General features: G+C 46.1%; 1 protein-coding gene across 1 annotated transcript in view; it reads right to left on the bottom strand.

Moving 5' to 3' along the window:
* The window catches only part of HK2 (hexokinase 2), a 67,717-nt gene that overhangs the window by 41,409 nt on the left and 9,093 nt on the right, over positions 1-17,215 (bottom strand). Inside the window, exon 2 of the mRNA XM_019623608.1 lies at positions 7,133-7,295. Within this exon, the coding sequence (XP_019479153.1) occupies positions 7,133-7,295 (163 nt within the window). The remainder of the gene's footprint in view (positions 1-7,132; positions 7,296-17,215) is intronic.

Here is a 17,215-nt window from a genome sequence, read left to right as displayed (position 1 = left end):
ACACACAGTTTTTTTATCAAGAGTCAATGCAATGAAGGCCTAAGGTGTTTGGCACAATGCCTGGAGCATGTAAATGTTTAATAAACTCTAGCTACCACTATATGGAGGTCATTTGTCAATATTATCTTCAGTTTACATTGTAGGCACCATATAAACCCACTTATGCATTTGTATGTGTGCTATTGATCTGTCTCCACTGCCTGGCTGTTGATACAATGCTGAGCAACTGAGATAAGGGCTCATTTCAGGGTTTTATCAGCCTCCATGCAATCTATCACCAGACGAGTCTCTCTTTATCATGCCAGGTGCTTGCATTATATGAGCCATATCATTCTGTAATCATTTCATCTGTGTATGCCTTATCTCCCCAGGACAATTTTCACTCTCCAAAGGCAGGTCACAAAGCAGCTCAGCACACTGCTGCCCCATAGAGGACCAGCCTCGGAGGGGTATCTATTGAATAAGCTGAACGGCTAGGCCTGAGTTACTAATAGAAGAATGAATGCACTGTGCTAACAGTGGGGCAGGGGTGGGGGCAGATAGAGAAGCACAAAATGTACCATTAGTGGTGTGCCTCAGGGCCCAGGCATTGGCACACAGGTGGCTGGGTTTAAACCCCAACACTTCCACTTGCTCACTAGGAGTGCAGTGAATGTTTAAATTTAAAAAAAAAAATTATTACAGTAAAAGACACATTGCCATTTATCCCCCTCAAAATATGCCCCCTTGCTTCAACACACTTATCCCTTCATTCTTGCCACTTTCTGAAGCAGTTCTGGAAGTCCTCTTAAGTAAGTGTCTTTAGTTGCGCTGTTGTGGCTGCCTCAATGTCCTGAATCCTTTTGACTTTGGGGAAGAGCCAGAAGTCGCACGGTGCCAGATCCGGTGAATAAGGTGGATGAGGATACACCATAATGTTTTTATTTAACAGAAATTGCGGTACCAGAAATGATGTGTGATACGGAGCCTTTCTGTTGTGATCACAAAATACGGTGAATGCTGCTGCTGAGTGCCATCCAACAGAAAGGCAGGGATCTTCAATATGGAAAGTGGTGTGTCAAACTTTAGTAATAGGGTGTGACAAATTTCAACTTGTTCAGTGTAGTCAGTCGGGCATGAGCTACTGTTGAGAGAAGGTGTATTTTAAAGTGTGCCATAAATCATCCTCCATCATAACACTCCATGTCACACATCGCTTCTGGCATATGACAATTTCTATGTACATATATATGTATATTTCTATATATATATATATATATATCCATACAGAAGGTGCCAAAAAAATATATACACATTTTAAGAAAGAAAAAACTGTATCAAAATTGTAATACTCAATATATACCAATAACAAAAAATGAATACCAGTCACATTTGATTTCTGCGATTACAAGAGATGCTCAAAGTGGTTACTATCAGCGTCCAGGCACTTCTGATTACAGCGAACATTGTTTGGTAGACTTCTGTGATGGGAGTGTAAACTGTTCCAACACCACTGCAGAAGAAGCAGGACTTGTAATTGTGCAAAGCCTCCTGGGGATCTTCCCTTGTGCCCATCACACACAGTACCATGCATCTCAAACTTATAACGCATGAGTGCAATTGTTAGGCATGTTGGAGGTTCTGTTGCATACTCATGCCTCCATTGTCGTTGTACATCCACAACGTTCTCGAATTTCAAATACCACTTCAAAATGGTCTTGTGCTTCTCGATTGGTAACCGTGCTTCCGCCATTTTCTTTGACTGTCCTGCCTGTCGCATGGTGATGCTAGCACTCATTTGATTAATGCCACCTTTTGAGCGAACATCATACTATACATTGCTACCATAATTCAATTCAACTTCAAAAAGTAATACATAGATAACATCCCTTAAAATGTGTATACATTTTTTTGGCACCCCGGTATTTCATTTTTATCTACACCAATTGTGTTTATTTGCACTGGGTGGTTCACACATCTATGGAGCATAGGTATTTTAGAATCAGTCCTCAGGGGCTCAGCAGCTGTTGGCATGCCCTTCCTTCTCACAGAAAACGCAAACCATAATTTGGAGGTTCCTTTTTCTTCGGTGTAATGGAGGTCTCCATCACAAATGGATAGCCTGAAACTTCCTGATGTCTCTCCCACATTTTCTACCAGGACTTTGATTTACATTAGATAGCTAGCACCTGTATAAAAAAGAGCTGGGACCTGGTCATCGCTCCAAAATGCAGGGCCTCTGGTGATAGGGACGAATCCCCAGACCTGCTCCCTCCAAAAGGACCTCGGGATGCTCAATGACCCTCTTTAGATAAAATCATGTCTTTTGCTGTGGTGGGTGGTGGCTACCCAAGACTGTGTTCATAACATACATGAGAAGGTCATGTATTCGATTCTACCTTAATTCTCAGTTAGCCAACCCTCTGATGTTTCCTCTTTTTACAAATGAGGAAACGGAGGATCAGGGTATAAATAAACTGCTCTAAAGCACACAGCTTGAATTAAAACCCCATTGAAACCTAGAATTCTGACCTTCATCCCTTACCACAGGAAATAAACTTTTCTCCCTGGCAAGAAGTGGCCAATTTTACAGATGCCTGTATATGACAAGATTGGGTGAGGAGCATTGAAGGCAGTGGCTGTCCAACTGCAAGCTGAAAAAAATCTAGGTCCTCACTAGCGACTTTTTTAAAGAATGCAAGGTAATAGATTGGACTGCATCACATTTAAGAATAAACACTGGGGGCTGGCTGAGTGGTGCAGTTGGTTAAGAGTTGGCTTGGGAGCTCAAGCTCTGAGCAGCAGGGCCACCAGTTCAGATCCCACATGGGCCAGTGACACTGCGCCCTCTACAGCTAAGATGGTGAACAACAGCTCTACCTGGAGCAGGGCTGCCGTGAGTGGCTGTCAACGGCATAGGCTGCAGTGGGGCTGCAATGGGCTGCTGTGAGCTACCGTGAGTGGCCAGCAGCCAGCGAGAGTTGCTGTAAACCGCCGTGAGCGGCTGTCCAATGGCCAGCAACTGACTGCCTCAGCCAGGAAGAGTGAAATGATCATAATACCAACATGGGCCAGTGAAACAATATCCTCCACAGCTAGACTGAAGAACCAAAGGACAGCAACTTGTCTGTTCCCCTTCCCCGATTCCCCAATGCTGTTCCCCCTCCCCCAATTCCCCAATTTTAAAAAAAACAAAAATGAAGAAGAAGAAGAAGAAACACTGGTCCCTGAAATCTGTAAGTTATACATCAATATTTATACCTATGTGTTTCTTGCTGTGAGTATGTAGTCCAGAAAAGCTAGAGAGCCACTGATTTAAAGATTAGTTTCCTCTAGATCCGAGGTTTAGATCCGAGGTTTCATTTTGCAGGTTTGAAAAATAATGCTGAAAAGGAATGGGCTAAGAAATGTTCTAAGTAAGGCCAGCATGGGGTGGGCACCACTTGAATAAAGGACTCTGGCCTTCTGTGGGAGAGAATCACCAGTAACAGCAACAGAGCCCAGGCTGAGGCCTGGGCCAGGAAGCAGATGCACCCATCAGGCCCATGCTGTGTGACCACATCTAGGGGAGAGGCAACAGTTCCTGCACTCTCAGTCTCTGCTCTCAGCAATTTACTGAAGAACCAACAAAGGAGAATTTGCATTTTTAATAGGCTTGATCTGTTGAATGTCCCTGGTCCTTGCTGCCATTCCATAACTCATAGCCCCAACTAACAAAACATAAAATTGAAAGCCTTGACATTGACCACTTTCAATTACATTCCCTCATGTTCCCCTCTGCAGTTCCATTTCACTCTCCAGAAGCAACCTCTAGCACTTATCTGGTGTACATTTCCCAGTTTATATCCTAAAAAATCTTATGATGTGTGTGTGTGTATCCATAAGCAAAACTCCAAGGGATTTTTTAAATTTGCATTCAACTACTATGAGATTCATGTCCTACAATTTTTTACTCACTGATTTTAAGATGTACCCATATTTATATATGCTCATTTATGTAACGTGTTACACTGTACTCCATCACATGGATCTTCTATAAACTGTTCCCAATATGTTGTCATTAAAAGCAACACTGCTGTGAGCATTTTTGGACATGTCTCCTTGAGTTCATATGGGAGTCAGTTCAAGGTATAGTTGAAAGTGAAATTACTGAGTTGTCATATATACACGTTTTCAACTTAACTAGTTATTGCCAACCTCACGTCCCAGGATAACCAGTATCAATAGCTCAATATATGTGCTTGAGACTTTGTACACAGCTGTGCACATGCACATATACACACAACTTTACAGAATACAAATACAGATAAATCTATCTCATGCTTTAGGATGGGTTGCAGAGGGCTGTTTTCTGCATTAAATTGACCAGTGCCCAACTGATGGACATTAGGGTTTTTCCCTCCTTACAGCATTTCAAGGAACTTTGTGTGTAAAGACATTACCACACTAGTTCTAGTACACGTGCAGAATAGCCTGTGACTGCTGGACCCACCTCTCATTTTACATAGGAGAAAAGGCTGAGTGCCAGAGAGGTGAGGAGCTGGGACATGCCCCCGCCCCCCTCCCAGCAAGTGAGGAAGCAAGGGGCTGTGGGCCAGGTTTCCTAAAGTCTGATCTCCAGTTCTCTAGGGGCCACTTGCTCTGCTTACGTGAATTCACAGTATTCAAAACATTCAATACACAGTATTCCTTTTACACATCATCTCCATTTACACTGTAGAATTTGCAATTATAAAGAGGCACTCTGGGTGTCACAAAAGTCATGTCCCATTTCTGCATCAGGCAGACAGGTCCTGCCCCAGACCCTTCAGCCCCAGAAGGCTGCAGGAGTCAGCCTCTGGCTTCTGTCCTCAGTCCAGGCAGCTCACATTCACAGAGGCCAAAACCACACTTGCTGTACTAACCTGGGGCAGAGGTGGGACACAGACAGGCTCCCAGGACTCCAGCCTGAGATCAGGGAAGGGAACTCAGTGACCACACAGTGCAGCAACTTGTACAAACCTCGAGAGGTAGAGAAGGGTCTCTGTGTCTCCAATCTCAAGAAAGCAATGAGAAGAAAAAAAAGCCAGTCCCATACCTAGTTCTCCCCAGCAAACTTATTCACCAGCCAGACATCCAAACCCAATCTGATTTCAAAAAGTCTTAGCTGAGCATGTGCTGTGTGCTCTGATCATGCTCACACACACATAATGGATTGGTGCAGTCTTGATGCCTAACCTTTGGCATAGATGAGTTTGAATCCTGACTCAGCCTCTCGTTAACTATGTGACTTTAGGCAAGTCATTTGACCATCTGAGTCTCAAATTCCTCATCTAAGAAAATAGTAGATAAAATTGGTACCTACTTCTTATAGGGTTTTGTAAAAATTAAATGAGTTACTGCATCTAGGAGTTCAGAAAAGCCCTTACCCATAATACACATTTAGTAAATATTTAGGGGACTGGATTAGTGCTAGTGCCTGAAATAAGGACAAGGTCCCTGGTGTTAAGAAGCCAGTAAATTTATCAGAATGTCAAATAGAAACAATAGAAGTGGGTGTGGCCACCAGTCAGAGGGTGTGGCAGGTACAGTGCCAACCTAGAGGTTACACAAGGGATACCTAAGAACTGGGGGGGGGGGGGCCCTCACCTCAAGAAGCTCTTTGAAGTCTGAGACACAAACACTCGGAGAACAATCCTGAACAAGGTCACACCCTTGGGTCCAGGCTGGGTCCCAAGGCTTCGGCAAACACATACTTATTTTAGGAATCATAGAAAGGTACAAAGTCTTGTTAGACAAACCAGGTCCCTATTGGCTCTCAGGCAGGTAAGCCTCAAGGACAGAAGTGATGGAAATAGTGAAGGTACGTGGCGCATGAACAAACCCTGTCCTGTGACCTTCCCTAACCCCCTACCCCAGGACTTCTCTGCAAATGCCTCCCTAGTGACCAGCTTCTGGGCGCTTTCTCTCCCTCAGGTTCTTGGACTCTGTTTCCTATTTCCTCCACTGCCCTGGCAGCTGCCCCTTTGGCTCTTTCTCCCCCGCTCTAGATGTGGGTGGCCACCTCACACTCCTCACCCCTCAAGGCCCCACAGGCACCTCATCTCTAAAATGAAGGGTTACTGTGAAGATTAAATGAAACACGCTGTGTGAAAGCACTGACATAACTTAGCTCCATTCCCTTCTCTGAGGATGGTGCCACCCTCAGGCAGCTGGGCTCAACATCCTGGTATCACCTTAGAAACCCCCTCACCCCTGCCCAACACATGCCACCTGGGCGAATGTCCTGTCCTCTACCAGCCGCCCATCACCCCTCTTCCACTCTATAGATACTACTGATGATACCCATTATACCAAGACAGTTCTGCTTTCGCCCCTCGAAACCTTTCAATTATTCCCCAATGCTTACTGAAGAAAGACTCAGTGTTTTAGGCAGGCATCCAATGCCTTCTGTGATCTAGCCCCAAACCACCTTCCAACTTCAATCTCCACCATGGCCCCTTTCTCCAGTTTGATTCAAGTACTTGCCAGGTGGTGCACCATGAAATACAAATTCTATATCCGAATCATGGGATTAAACACAGCTTGACAGGTTCTTATTGCATAACTTCAGAGTCTTGAATACCTTCATATGCACTGTGGCTCTTCACATCCTCCCAAGTTGATCTGGACTTCTAACGCTCTTTTTTCATGGAGTTCAACAACAATCTAGGACAATTGGTACCACACTGTTTCTCCAGCAAGATGATGGAATGTGCCAAGTTAGGTGGGCCAGAGACGGCCACGGCCTATGGCTGTGACCATCTTAGACACGTTTGTCATCACCACCAAGTGCAATGTCAGTGGGCCCACAAAATCCTAAACAGCCAAGCAGCCTTTCTCAGCACATGGATGGGAAACAAATGGCTGACAGCAATGCTCTGGTCGGGTGACAAGGATGTACTTCTACCTTGACTGCTGAGGCTGCCTGCTTTCCCTGTCTTCCTGCCTAGCCCATCCCACAGACTTCCTTTAAGTTCCCTGTATGCCTAAGTTAACCAGGTTTGGTTTCTGAGGCTTCAAACCGAAGAACCTTCACTGACGCACAGCTCTTTGGGTCCCTGAGCAAAGCCATACAAATCTCCTCCCCATAGCAATGGAGCAGCCAGAGCCATCTTCCCCCCCATTACAGTACCTGTCCCATCTGGAGTAGACCTCACAAAGGTAGGCAGCATTTTCACTGAAGCAGTGGGGTTGGTGGTGGCTCCAAGTCCTTTCTCCATCTCCTTACGGAACCGCTTAGAGATCTCCAGAAGGGTCTCATCAGAAAGACGCATGTGGTAGAGATACTGGTCAACCTGCAAAAGGAGGAAAACAAGAGTAGAGACCTGTAAGTGAAATAAACGATGGTATGCATCTATGTCATAGAACATCACTCAGCTCTTCAAAAGAATAAAATCTGTAACATACAGAAGGTTATTACTAAGACCATGTATTATAACTGGAATTCATTTGACAGGACTTTATTTTTTAAAAGAAACAAAAGTAAAAATTAAAATTAGAAAAATAGGTTGAATTTTATTTCTAGAGAATGGTCAAGACTAGAGGAAAAGCTTATTGGGGAAGAGAGGAGTTCTTTTCAGAAAGGTTAAATTTTAGTATCGAAGGCAGCATCCCTTGAACCAGAGTTCACTGCTGACCCTCCTCGCTTCTTGTCCCCCACATACCTATTACGGTCAGTTGTGCCAACCCTATCACCTCTCACCCTAGGTCAAGCAGTCACCACGTCGTGCCTGGATTTACACAATCCCAATTCTACTTTTACCTCTTCCATCCATTTTCCACCCTCCGCCAGACTCTGCTATTTCCCTGATTAAAACTTTGCAATGGCTTTCCGTTAGCACCAAACCCCTTGGAAATCCTTACAAGGCTCTATATGGTCTGGCCTCTCCCCACCTCCTAATCTCATTGCATGCCTCTGCACTCCTATGCAGACTCTACCCTTGGTTCAATCCCCAACTCACCCAACTCACCCTTCCCTGCCTCAGAGCCCTTTCACGCAGGCCCTACAGCTCCTTACCCCTCTCTTTACCTGCCATCCGACCTCTTACCAATCCTTCAGGCCTCTCTCCATGGAGGCCTTCTCTGATCCTCTGAATAAAACAGTCAAGCCGCCCATTATTCTAAGAACTCGGACTTTTCCCTTCACAACACTATCCATCCACAATTTGGAAATATATAGTTATTAATGTCCGAATATAAGCACCAAGGGCAAGAAAAGCCATGTCTGTTTGTTCACTCTTGCACCCCTGAAGCCCAGCACAGTGCCCGACACATAATAGAGACTCTACATACATAGTAACCCAACCTCTCCTTGTCATCAGGGCTGAAAGCAGCTTTCTATAGTTATTTCACTGGTCTTGTTCCAGCATAAATGTACATGAACTTTTCCCAGATTTAATACGAGGAGAAGGAAAAGTGTCAGAAGTCCTCAGATGGTTTCCGTCTTGGAAGCATCATCTGCCTTGGCCATGGATATTCCCAGTTTTCTCCTACTAAGAAAAGATCTGACAGAAATCCACCCAAGAAAGTACACAGGTTTTCACAACATCTCTGTTCTCAGCAGCAGTGTCCAAGACAGGGGAGGCTGCTGGACATGGAGGGTGGGGCTAGAGAGAATCAGGAACCTTAGGCCAGGCCCCAGCTGTGCCCTCAAGATAGGAGGATCATGGTCCTCCCAGCCTCATCAGCAAACTGAGGGACCAAAGGGACCCTGCTCTTCCCAGCTCCAAAACTCCAGGATTTCCAAGGGCAAAGCCTGGCTGATGACCATCACCACTGATACCCTGTGGAAAACACAAGTCGGTCCCTGCCTGTCCCTTGCTCTTACCCAACTCTGACAAAGGAGCATAAATTTTTATTAGCTTTCCCACACAAATATGCTCATTAATATTATAGCCTATTATAACTTCCAGCATTTTTTAGTCAGGTCTTCTCAGATATTTTTTTTAACCGAACTTGCAGTGTAGGATTTTCAGAGGAACAGCAAAAGGCATTGAATCATTTAAGAAAAGGACAACCCAGTGTTCCCCTTTCGTGTCCCCTTACACCTGCTCTCTTCCAGGCTACATCCTAACTCCCTGTGGGATTTGGGGCACGTTCTTCTCTTTGGGCCTATTTTTGCCCCTCCTCAGATCTTTCAAATATCCTGATCAGTACTAATCTTTTATCATTCTTCTAAAATCTCAAGAAGTAAAGGATCAGAGTGTGGAGTAAAATGCCAAAAGCAGCTATAAGCAAGGTGAAAGAAGGTCTGGTGAATTGGCCCACCCCTCTCCACTGCCATGTGGTTACAAAACAACAAAATTGGCGGACACAATCCTCACACGGGGTGGAAAATGGTCAAGTAGGAACAGAGAAGTGGTAAAGGCTGTCTCCCTCCCCAGCCAGCAGAGGAACCAGGCTTGTCATGCTGGGTTTCCAATTTGCAGAAATGAGAATTTGCCAGAATTCCCTGTTATCGGCATTTATTAAAGAGCTGCCACAAACCAAGTCCACTAGCCCAAATCAGGAAGAATCCAACCGTCCATTCTGTTTTCTGATTTCAGGCTCCTGGTGCTTCACTTGCCTTGAGCCCAAGTCTGCCTCAGTCTCCCAGGTTGCATCAGCCCCGCCCCAAGTTGGATCACTGATGTGGGTTTCCTTCAACACTAGGGAGCCAGGGTGCTCCTGAAGAGGCCCAGCCTCCCTGACAATGTTGTTTGAGGCTTCCCAGGAGGTCAAAGGGTACAGCTTCAGACAAGTCCCCTCTCTACTGGTGCAATGAGAGACAAATGTCTGGTGACCCCAGGGCTCAGGACAACTCTAATCACTTCAGAGGCTGCCTGTTCCAGATCCAATGACAGCTGGGCTGCTCCAGGAATGCTGCCTCATGGCTGACGCATCTTGGTGTGAATGCACAAAGTCCGGGACCACCAGACCAGAGGCCAATGCCAGGCCCTATCCGGGAACAGCCCAAGGTGCCCTCGTGGGCAACAGTAATAACAGCAAATCCCTACGTGGCACTGTTACCACATATAATGGTATATCCATCCTGAGATTCTCAAGGTTTTAGGCCCATTAACTCCTTTAATTCTCATAGCAGCCCTGTGAAGTAGGTAGTGTTTCAGCCACCCTCTATCAAGAGGAGAAGCCAATGTGCCCAAAGTCACACAGATGCAAAGGACCAAGTCAGGATCAAACTGGGCAGCCTGGCTCCTCTATGTTCTGGTCCACTCTGCTAGATGAATGCCCTTCTTCTGTTGGACAACAGTGGGGTCTATACAGGCCTAATGGCATTGTAGAACATTGAGGCTGGCTACGCCCACTAAAAGGCCATTTTCTCTTCCAGTCATCCTCAATGCAGATACAAAGGGCAAAAAGTGGCAGGTACGGCCCATGGGTCTGGCCCGGCAAGTCAGAGGGAAGCAGGGGCAGCAGACATATCTCTGGACATTATCATGAGTTTGATACATGACAAAGTTGGGGCTTCCACATTACTACCCTCCCAAAGACAGAAGGAGAGGGCTAGCGCCTCACTGCCTCCCACTCCCCATAGATGGCTCTGGGTGTTGCCAAGGAAGCAGGAGAATTCCTGCGTGGGGGAGCAGAGCCTGCACCACCTCTTAAAAGGTGGTACCATCACCTCTTGGAGTGTGAGGTCACATACACAGAAGAGCAAAGATGGAGCAGCCACAATCCTACAGTGGCCATTTTTAGTTTAACTTTGATGTTTAAGCTGTGACAAGGCTTGTTGGAAATTCAGTTGCTACTTCTCATCCTTAACCCTCAAAGACCCTACAAGTAAACAGTCAGCCTTCACTCAAGTTATGTTACTCTTTACCCAAAAGATTATTATCACCTCTCAGTATTCAATGAAAACGATGATGATTGTTACAGCAGCTGAATGTTTACCAAGCATTTCTTATGTGCCAGACACCATCCTATGGTTTTACTGACTAGACTTCCATTGTCCTTTGGTAACAGGTCACTCGATGGTGAGGGGCAGAGCTAGAATTCAAACTCAGGTGTGTCTGGCTCCAAAGCCAGGCCCTTGGGACCAGCACCCTCACCTGTCCTGTGGGCCCTCTTAGTATGGGCTGGCACCCCTCCCCATGATTTCTTGGATGATCCCAGGGCCTTAATTACCTCGCCACCACATGAGACGAAGAGAAAAGACATGGAACAGCTGTAGAAAATGCAACTATAGCACCTTGCCCCAAACTTCCCCTCTTGCACAACATGATGCTCTCTCCACACTGAGTTTATTAGGGCCACGCAGGAAGGGAAAGGTAATTTAACATCACAGTTTCCTAAACATACCATTTGGGCCCATCCAGCTTTGGCCGGTATTACTATACTGGGGGAAGGGCAGCCGAGGGAGGCAGAAGTTAGAAACAAGAAGCAGCCTCCATACAAAGAAGGATTTCCTAGAATGGGGAGGACATGAATGCACTTTGCAGAATCCTGCCAACTTTCACCCACAGTGCAGCCAGAGGGAGGGAACACCAGGCCCAAGGTCACGGGAGAAAGTCATTTAGGAGATACCAAACGTACACGGGGAAGTAGGACTACAGCGACAAAATACTTACTCTTAGAAAGGAAAGACCCTGGGGGAAATGAGTTCAATCCCACTGAACACAGACAGCACTCGAGTTTTTCTCATTTGTCTCTCTCACTCCAGTAAGTCATCAGGCCTAGGTTTGAATGCTTCCAAGCAAGGAGAAACATACTTCTCTATGTTGGTTAGCTTCTATTGTTGGTAAGCTCTAGTTAGAAAGCTTTTCCTCAGTCTAAGATAAACCTACTTTCTGATAACTTCTGTCTAGTCTCCATTCTGCCACTTGGGATAAGAGTTTCTAAACTTAGCTACACATCAGAATGACATGAGTTTTTAAAAAAACATTAAGAAGTCCAAAGATCCATTCCAGACTAACCAAACTGACACCTTTAGGGCTGAGTGCTCAAACATCTTCCCCTCTCCCTGGGCTGGTATCCATGATGCCAATAATGTGATAATGGTGGGCTGTGTTCTTGTCAACATTGCTTAAGGTCATTTTTACCACTTTTCTGCCTGGGGTCATTGAAAGTTAGTAATTAATATATTAGGAAACTAGCAAAGCAGAATCATTCAGGCCAACTCTCATTTCGTAGCTGGTGGTGGTAAACGTGTAGGCTGTGGCATCAGAAAAATCAGGGTTCAGGGGCCGGCCGAGTGGCGCATTGGTTAAGAGCTGGCTTGGGACACCAGCTCTGACCAACAGGGCCCCGGTCCAGAGCCCACATGGGGCCAGTGACACTGCCCTCTACAGCTAAGATGCTGAACAACAGCTCGACCTGGAGCTGGGCTGCTGTGAGTCGCCAGTGACGGCATAGGCTGCAGCCCCTGCTGCAGTGGGTTGCCATGGGCTACCATGAGTGGCTGGCAGCTGCGTGAGCGGCTGGCAGCTGGTGTGAGCTGCCAAGAGCCACCGTGAGCAGCCATCCAGAGGCCAGCGACAGATCTGCCTGACCCAGGAAGAGCGCAATGATAATACCAACATGGGCCAGTGAAGCAACGTCCTCCACAACTAGACTGAAGAACAAAAGGACAGCAACTTGTCTGTTCCCCGTCCCCCGATTCCCCAGCGCTGTTCCCCTCCCCCAATTCCCCAATAAAATCTTAAAAAAAAATAAAAGCAAAGCAAAATCAGTGTTCAAATCCTGGCTCTAGTATTTGCACAGGTGTGTAACATTGGATGAGTAACTCTCCATCTGAGTTCCAGATTCCTCCTTCTAAAATAGGATGAATAGTCCTATACAACAGTCACTGGCATAAATGGGGTGATGAACGTAAAGCTCTCTATCACCCCCCCTTTCTTTCTACCCCCTTTTCCCCTTTTCTCCTAGACTCCCCTCTGCCAGGTGCCACCCTCAGAGGATCCACGAACATTTCTTAACTCTATTTAGTCACATTCCGGTTAACAAAACAGAGACTATTTCCCTAAATTGCTCCTTCTTTTTCTGTGGTGGGTGTGTGTCCTATTACACTGGGCTGCTTCTCTTTAAATCTCTGTCAGGGAGAAAGTGAGAAAGGAGGGGGCATTCCAGGCTGGCGAAACAGGGGCAGGCCTGACGCAAAGCCTGGCTGAGGCATAGGAAGGCCACCTGCCTGCACAGACAAGGCTGTTTATTACAGAGAAAGAGATAGTAGCTTCCGAGGCTATCTACTTAACAATCTTGAGGAGATTAGAACTTCCTCATTGGGCAATGTCGGTCAGCTTCTTTCTTATCATAACACACCACTGTGACATGCCCACCTCCAGTACAGAATTGTGGGTACAGGCAGGAGGAGTACTAAAAGGAAATTAATCTCATAGTTTTTATGAAATAGGCTAACACCCCAAATGGGAAGCCCATCTCCTTAAGGGCCCATATTTCCTTCCAGACTAACACTAAAAAGAGGGGAAATCATGTCATAGCAACAACAATGCAAGGAATGGAGGGAGAAGAAGGTCGCCCTGGTAGACCCGTCACCTCAAAGTATGCAGTGGCCCAGTGGGACAGATGCAGCCCCAGCCAAGTCTGAGGAATCCCCAAAAGGAAAGGCCTGGAGGGGAGACCCAGAAAGGGACTTCAGAGAAACTGAGGCCAGGGAGCAGCCTTGGCCAAGGCCACACAGTTGAGACTAGTATCTGGATCACCCAGGCGCCTTATTCTATTGCCAAAAACAAGAATTGATCATCCTACTGCAGGTCCAGACGGGCCCATCTTATCTTACAGGCCAATTCCAATTGGGTGGCTGGTGGTCAATGTCTGGTTCCTGAGTCCACCCTGTCCGGTCCTACCAAGAAAGTGGTCCTGATCAAACTATTGATATCTAGAAGAGAGTAACATTCCAACTTTGATGGATTGCTACATAAAGTTACATACAAAACCTATCTTGAATACCTTAGGCAGTTTCAAAGAAAAGTGTAAAAGAAACCTTCAATTTCAACATCTAAATCTGTAAGATCCCTATCTTTCAACCCTTGAGACTCTGACCACTGCTGGGACCCCAGATTCCCCCATTTTATAGCTTTTATTGAAAACCAGTTACATGCAAAGCACTACAGTGTACAGGAACATAATTTTAAAAGAAATCAATCCTGGAAATGGAGTAGTGATGGTTGTACAACAATGTGATGTACTTAATGCCACTGAATTTTCTATCATATACAGTAAAACCTTGGGTTGCGAATAACTTGGTTTGCAAGTGTTCCGCAAGATGAGCAAACATTTCTAATACATTTTAATGTGGTAAACGAGTGAAGTCTTGCAATATGAGTAGTTTGTTTCTGGAATGAATTATGCTCGCAAACCAAGGTATTACTATCTGTGTGTGTGTGTGTGTGTGTGTGTGTGTGTGTGTGTGTGTGTGTGTGTGTGTGTGTAAATATCGGGAGTGCCAAGAAAATGTATACAAATGGACACTTTGGTCAACATTGCTCAAGCAGTAGCTCACCGTAATCTGAAGTGTCTGGACGCTGATGGTAACCACTTTAAGCACCTCTTGTAATTGCAGAAGTCAAATGTGGCTTGTATTCATCTTTTGCTATCGGTATATAGAGAGTATTACAATTTTAATACAGTTTCCTTTCTTAAAATGTGTATACATTTTTTTGGCACTGTGTGTGTGTGTGTGTGTGTGTGTGTGTGTGTGTGTGTGTGTGTGTCTCCAAGGCTCCCACCCAGCCTCCTCAAAAGAAATGAAGTGAAGGACTTTGTCTAGTCTCACTTACTTTAATTCAACCAGTCAAAACAGGGTTGGAGGGGCAGGGGCAGGGGTACTACAGAGCAATCAGAATGCATCACCTACCACCACATGTAACAATAAACATAGATGTATCTCACAATATAAAGTTGGGTGAAAGAAGCCAGACACACTAGGGGGCATATTGTATAAGCCCATTTATAGTAAGTACAGAAACAGATCAATACTGGCTGCTACAAGTCAGGATAGCAATGACACTAAGTTGGGGTTAGTGCTGGTGCTGGTAATGATTTGTTACTGGACCCAGGCAGTGATCACCTGGTGAGTTCATTTTCCTGTGCATATTATACTTCAATTTAAAACTTTGGGAAGAAAAAAAGAGAAGCCACTGACTAGGCCCTAGTCTACCCATTGTGCATAGTCAGAGGGCCCAAGGAGATCAGAGAGTTCAAAAGAGGTCAAACTAGAGGGGAGCCTCCTAATCTAAATGCAGCCACACACAGCCTCCCAGTGACTACGTGCTTACACATGCTTGCAGTTTCGTTTCTAAAGAATTTCATACTTTTGCATTATTCCCTTGCCAGTGTTTTACCACAAATCTTTGATGAGGAAACCAACGCTTGGAAAAGCTTCCCCAAACCACAGGCCACATCCCTGGCAGGACCCACATCTGGTGGCCAGTTGAGTGCCCTAACCCGGGGCACAGGTGTGCCCATCCGAGGAAAGCTAGGTAACTGCTGTCAGTGACCTCATTAGTGATAATGCCTTCACAGACTCCTGAGAGGACCAAGGCTGTGCAAAAAGCAGCCAATTTATTCTGTAAAGTTACCAAACCAAGGCCAGATGTTCCTGATTTTAAAAAAATTAAAAAGTAATTAAAAAATTTTAAAAAAACGGAATATTGGGAAGGAAAAGACACAGAAGATCCTGGATTCTTTAAGGCTCCTGTCCTCTGAAAGAGATCTGCTACAACCCTTTTTTCAGATGGGACAAGACGGACCCTCACTGGGGACTGGGGACTGCCATGCCACCTCAGGGAGATTCCAGCTCTGAAGCACTGTGTACTGACAAGCCTGGGGCCACAGGGTAAGTGTGGAGCTGACAGGAGGCTCTGGGCCACTCCTCCAGGATCCTGTTGCACCGTTGTGAGTCACAGGGTTTCCTGTTCTTCCAGTTCTTGCTCTGAGCTGCATCAAATTACAGCCAGACAGTCCTCAGGCAGCAGCACCTGTCAGGGGTCCAGGAAATGGGCATTTGGGATGCCCATCCCAGGATCCTCCTGTCCTCAAACACTTTGTTCCAACAATGGGGCAGCAGTGCAAAGGAATAATACGTCCCAGGTGTGCATGACCATGGCATTGTTCATTTACCCACACATATTGATTGAAAACTAAAATGAATATGCCAGAGCCAGGCACTGAGGATACCGAGATCAAGGAGACCCCAGTCTTCGCCTACTAAGGACTCAATCTGTTGGTGGGAGGCAAGTAAGTCAACAATTACAAACTGAAGGTAAGAGTGGAAAGTAGGCAGTTTCTTTCACTGTAATAAAATACAGATGTATAATACTTAAATCACGCACATCAACACAATTCTGAGGACTGCTTGTCTTGCAAAGGTTAGAACCATGTGTATGTGCTGACCCCGTGCCTAGAATGTTCTCCTCTTCTGGCCTAACAAACTCCCACTTGCCCTTCAGGGCCCAGCACAAATGGCCTCTCCCCCAGATGCCTTCCCAAATTCCCCAGCCATGACACCAGTGAACTTTTGACACCTTGTGTCTCTCCTCTCACTGGTCCCAGAGGACTGAAGGCACCGACTACATGTTCCCAGCTTCATATTTGTGATGCCAGCAGCTAGCTAAGTACTGAGATACAGCAAGTGCTCAAGATATATTTGTTATGATTACATACAAGGGGCCATGGGAGTGCTGAAAAGAGGAGTGGGAGAGTAACTTGGGTGCAGGGTCAGAGTTGGCGGCCACTCCAGACTACCCAGGGACTCTGAGCCTGACCTCGCTCTTCAGGCCTGGGCCCGTGCTGTACCGGATCCTGGCAGCAGCACAATTTCCTCTCCATCTACCTGGCTGCTCTGGACAGTGCTACAGGTCCCCTGGGGGTCAGATTCTGCCTCCCTTGGACAGCCCCATGCCAGGGACTAGAGTACTCCTGAGCCTCTTGCCCCACAGGGGCATCTGAAGTCCCCACTCCTGTCTGCTGCCCACTGTCCACCTGCTGGACCAAATCCCTTTGGGTCTGTGCCTCTGCACCACGTCCAGCACCGGTCCCACCCCACCATCACAGCCACTGTAGGCAGAGTAACCATATGGCCCAGTTTGCCCAGGATAATCTCAGTTTACACTGTGGCAGCAGCATAACTACTAATAGTGTCCCCTTTCACTCTAAGAAGTGACCAAGTTTGGACAATAAATTATAGGGTCACCCTAGGCCACAAAAGAAACCCTGCTTCTGTTCTTGGGGAGCCCGACACCTGGATGATAAAAAGAGC

The sequence above is a fragment of the Hipposideros armiger genome, unplaced genomic scaffold (genome assembly GCF_001890085.2).
Source record: "Hipposideros armiger isolate ML-2016 unplaced genomic scaffold, ASM189008v1 scaffold_553, whole genome shotgun sequence".
Classification (NCBI taxonomy): Eukaryota; Metazoa; Chordata; class Mammalia; order Chiroptera; family Hipposideridae; genus Hipposideros; species Hipposideros armiger.
The sequence above is the reverse complement of the archived record's forward strand: the minus strand, read 5'-3'. Positions and strand labels throughout refer to the sequence as shown.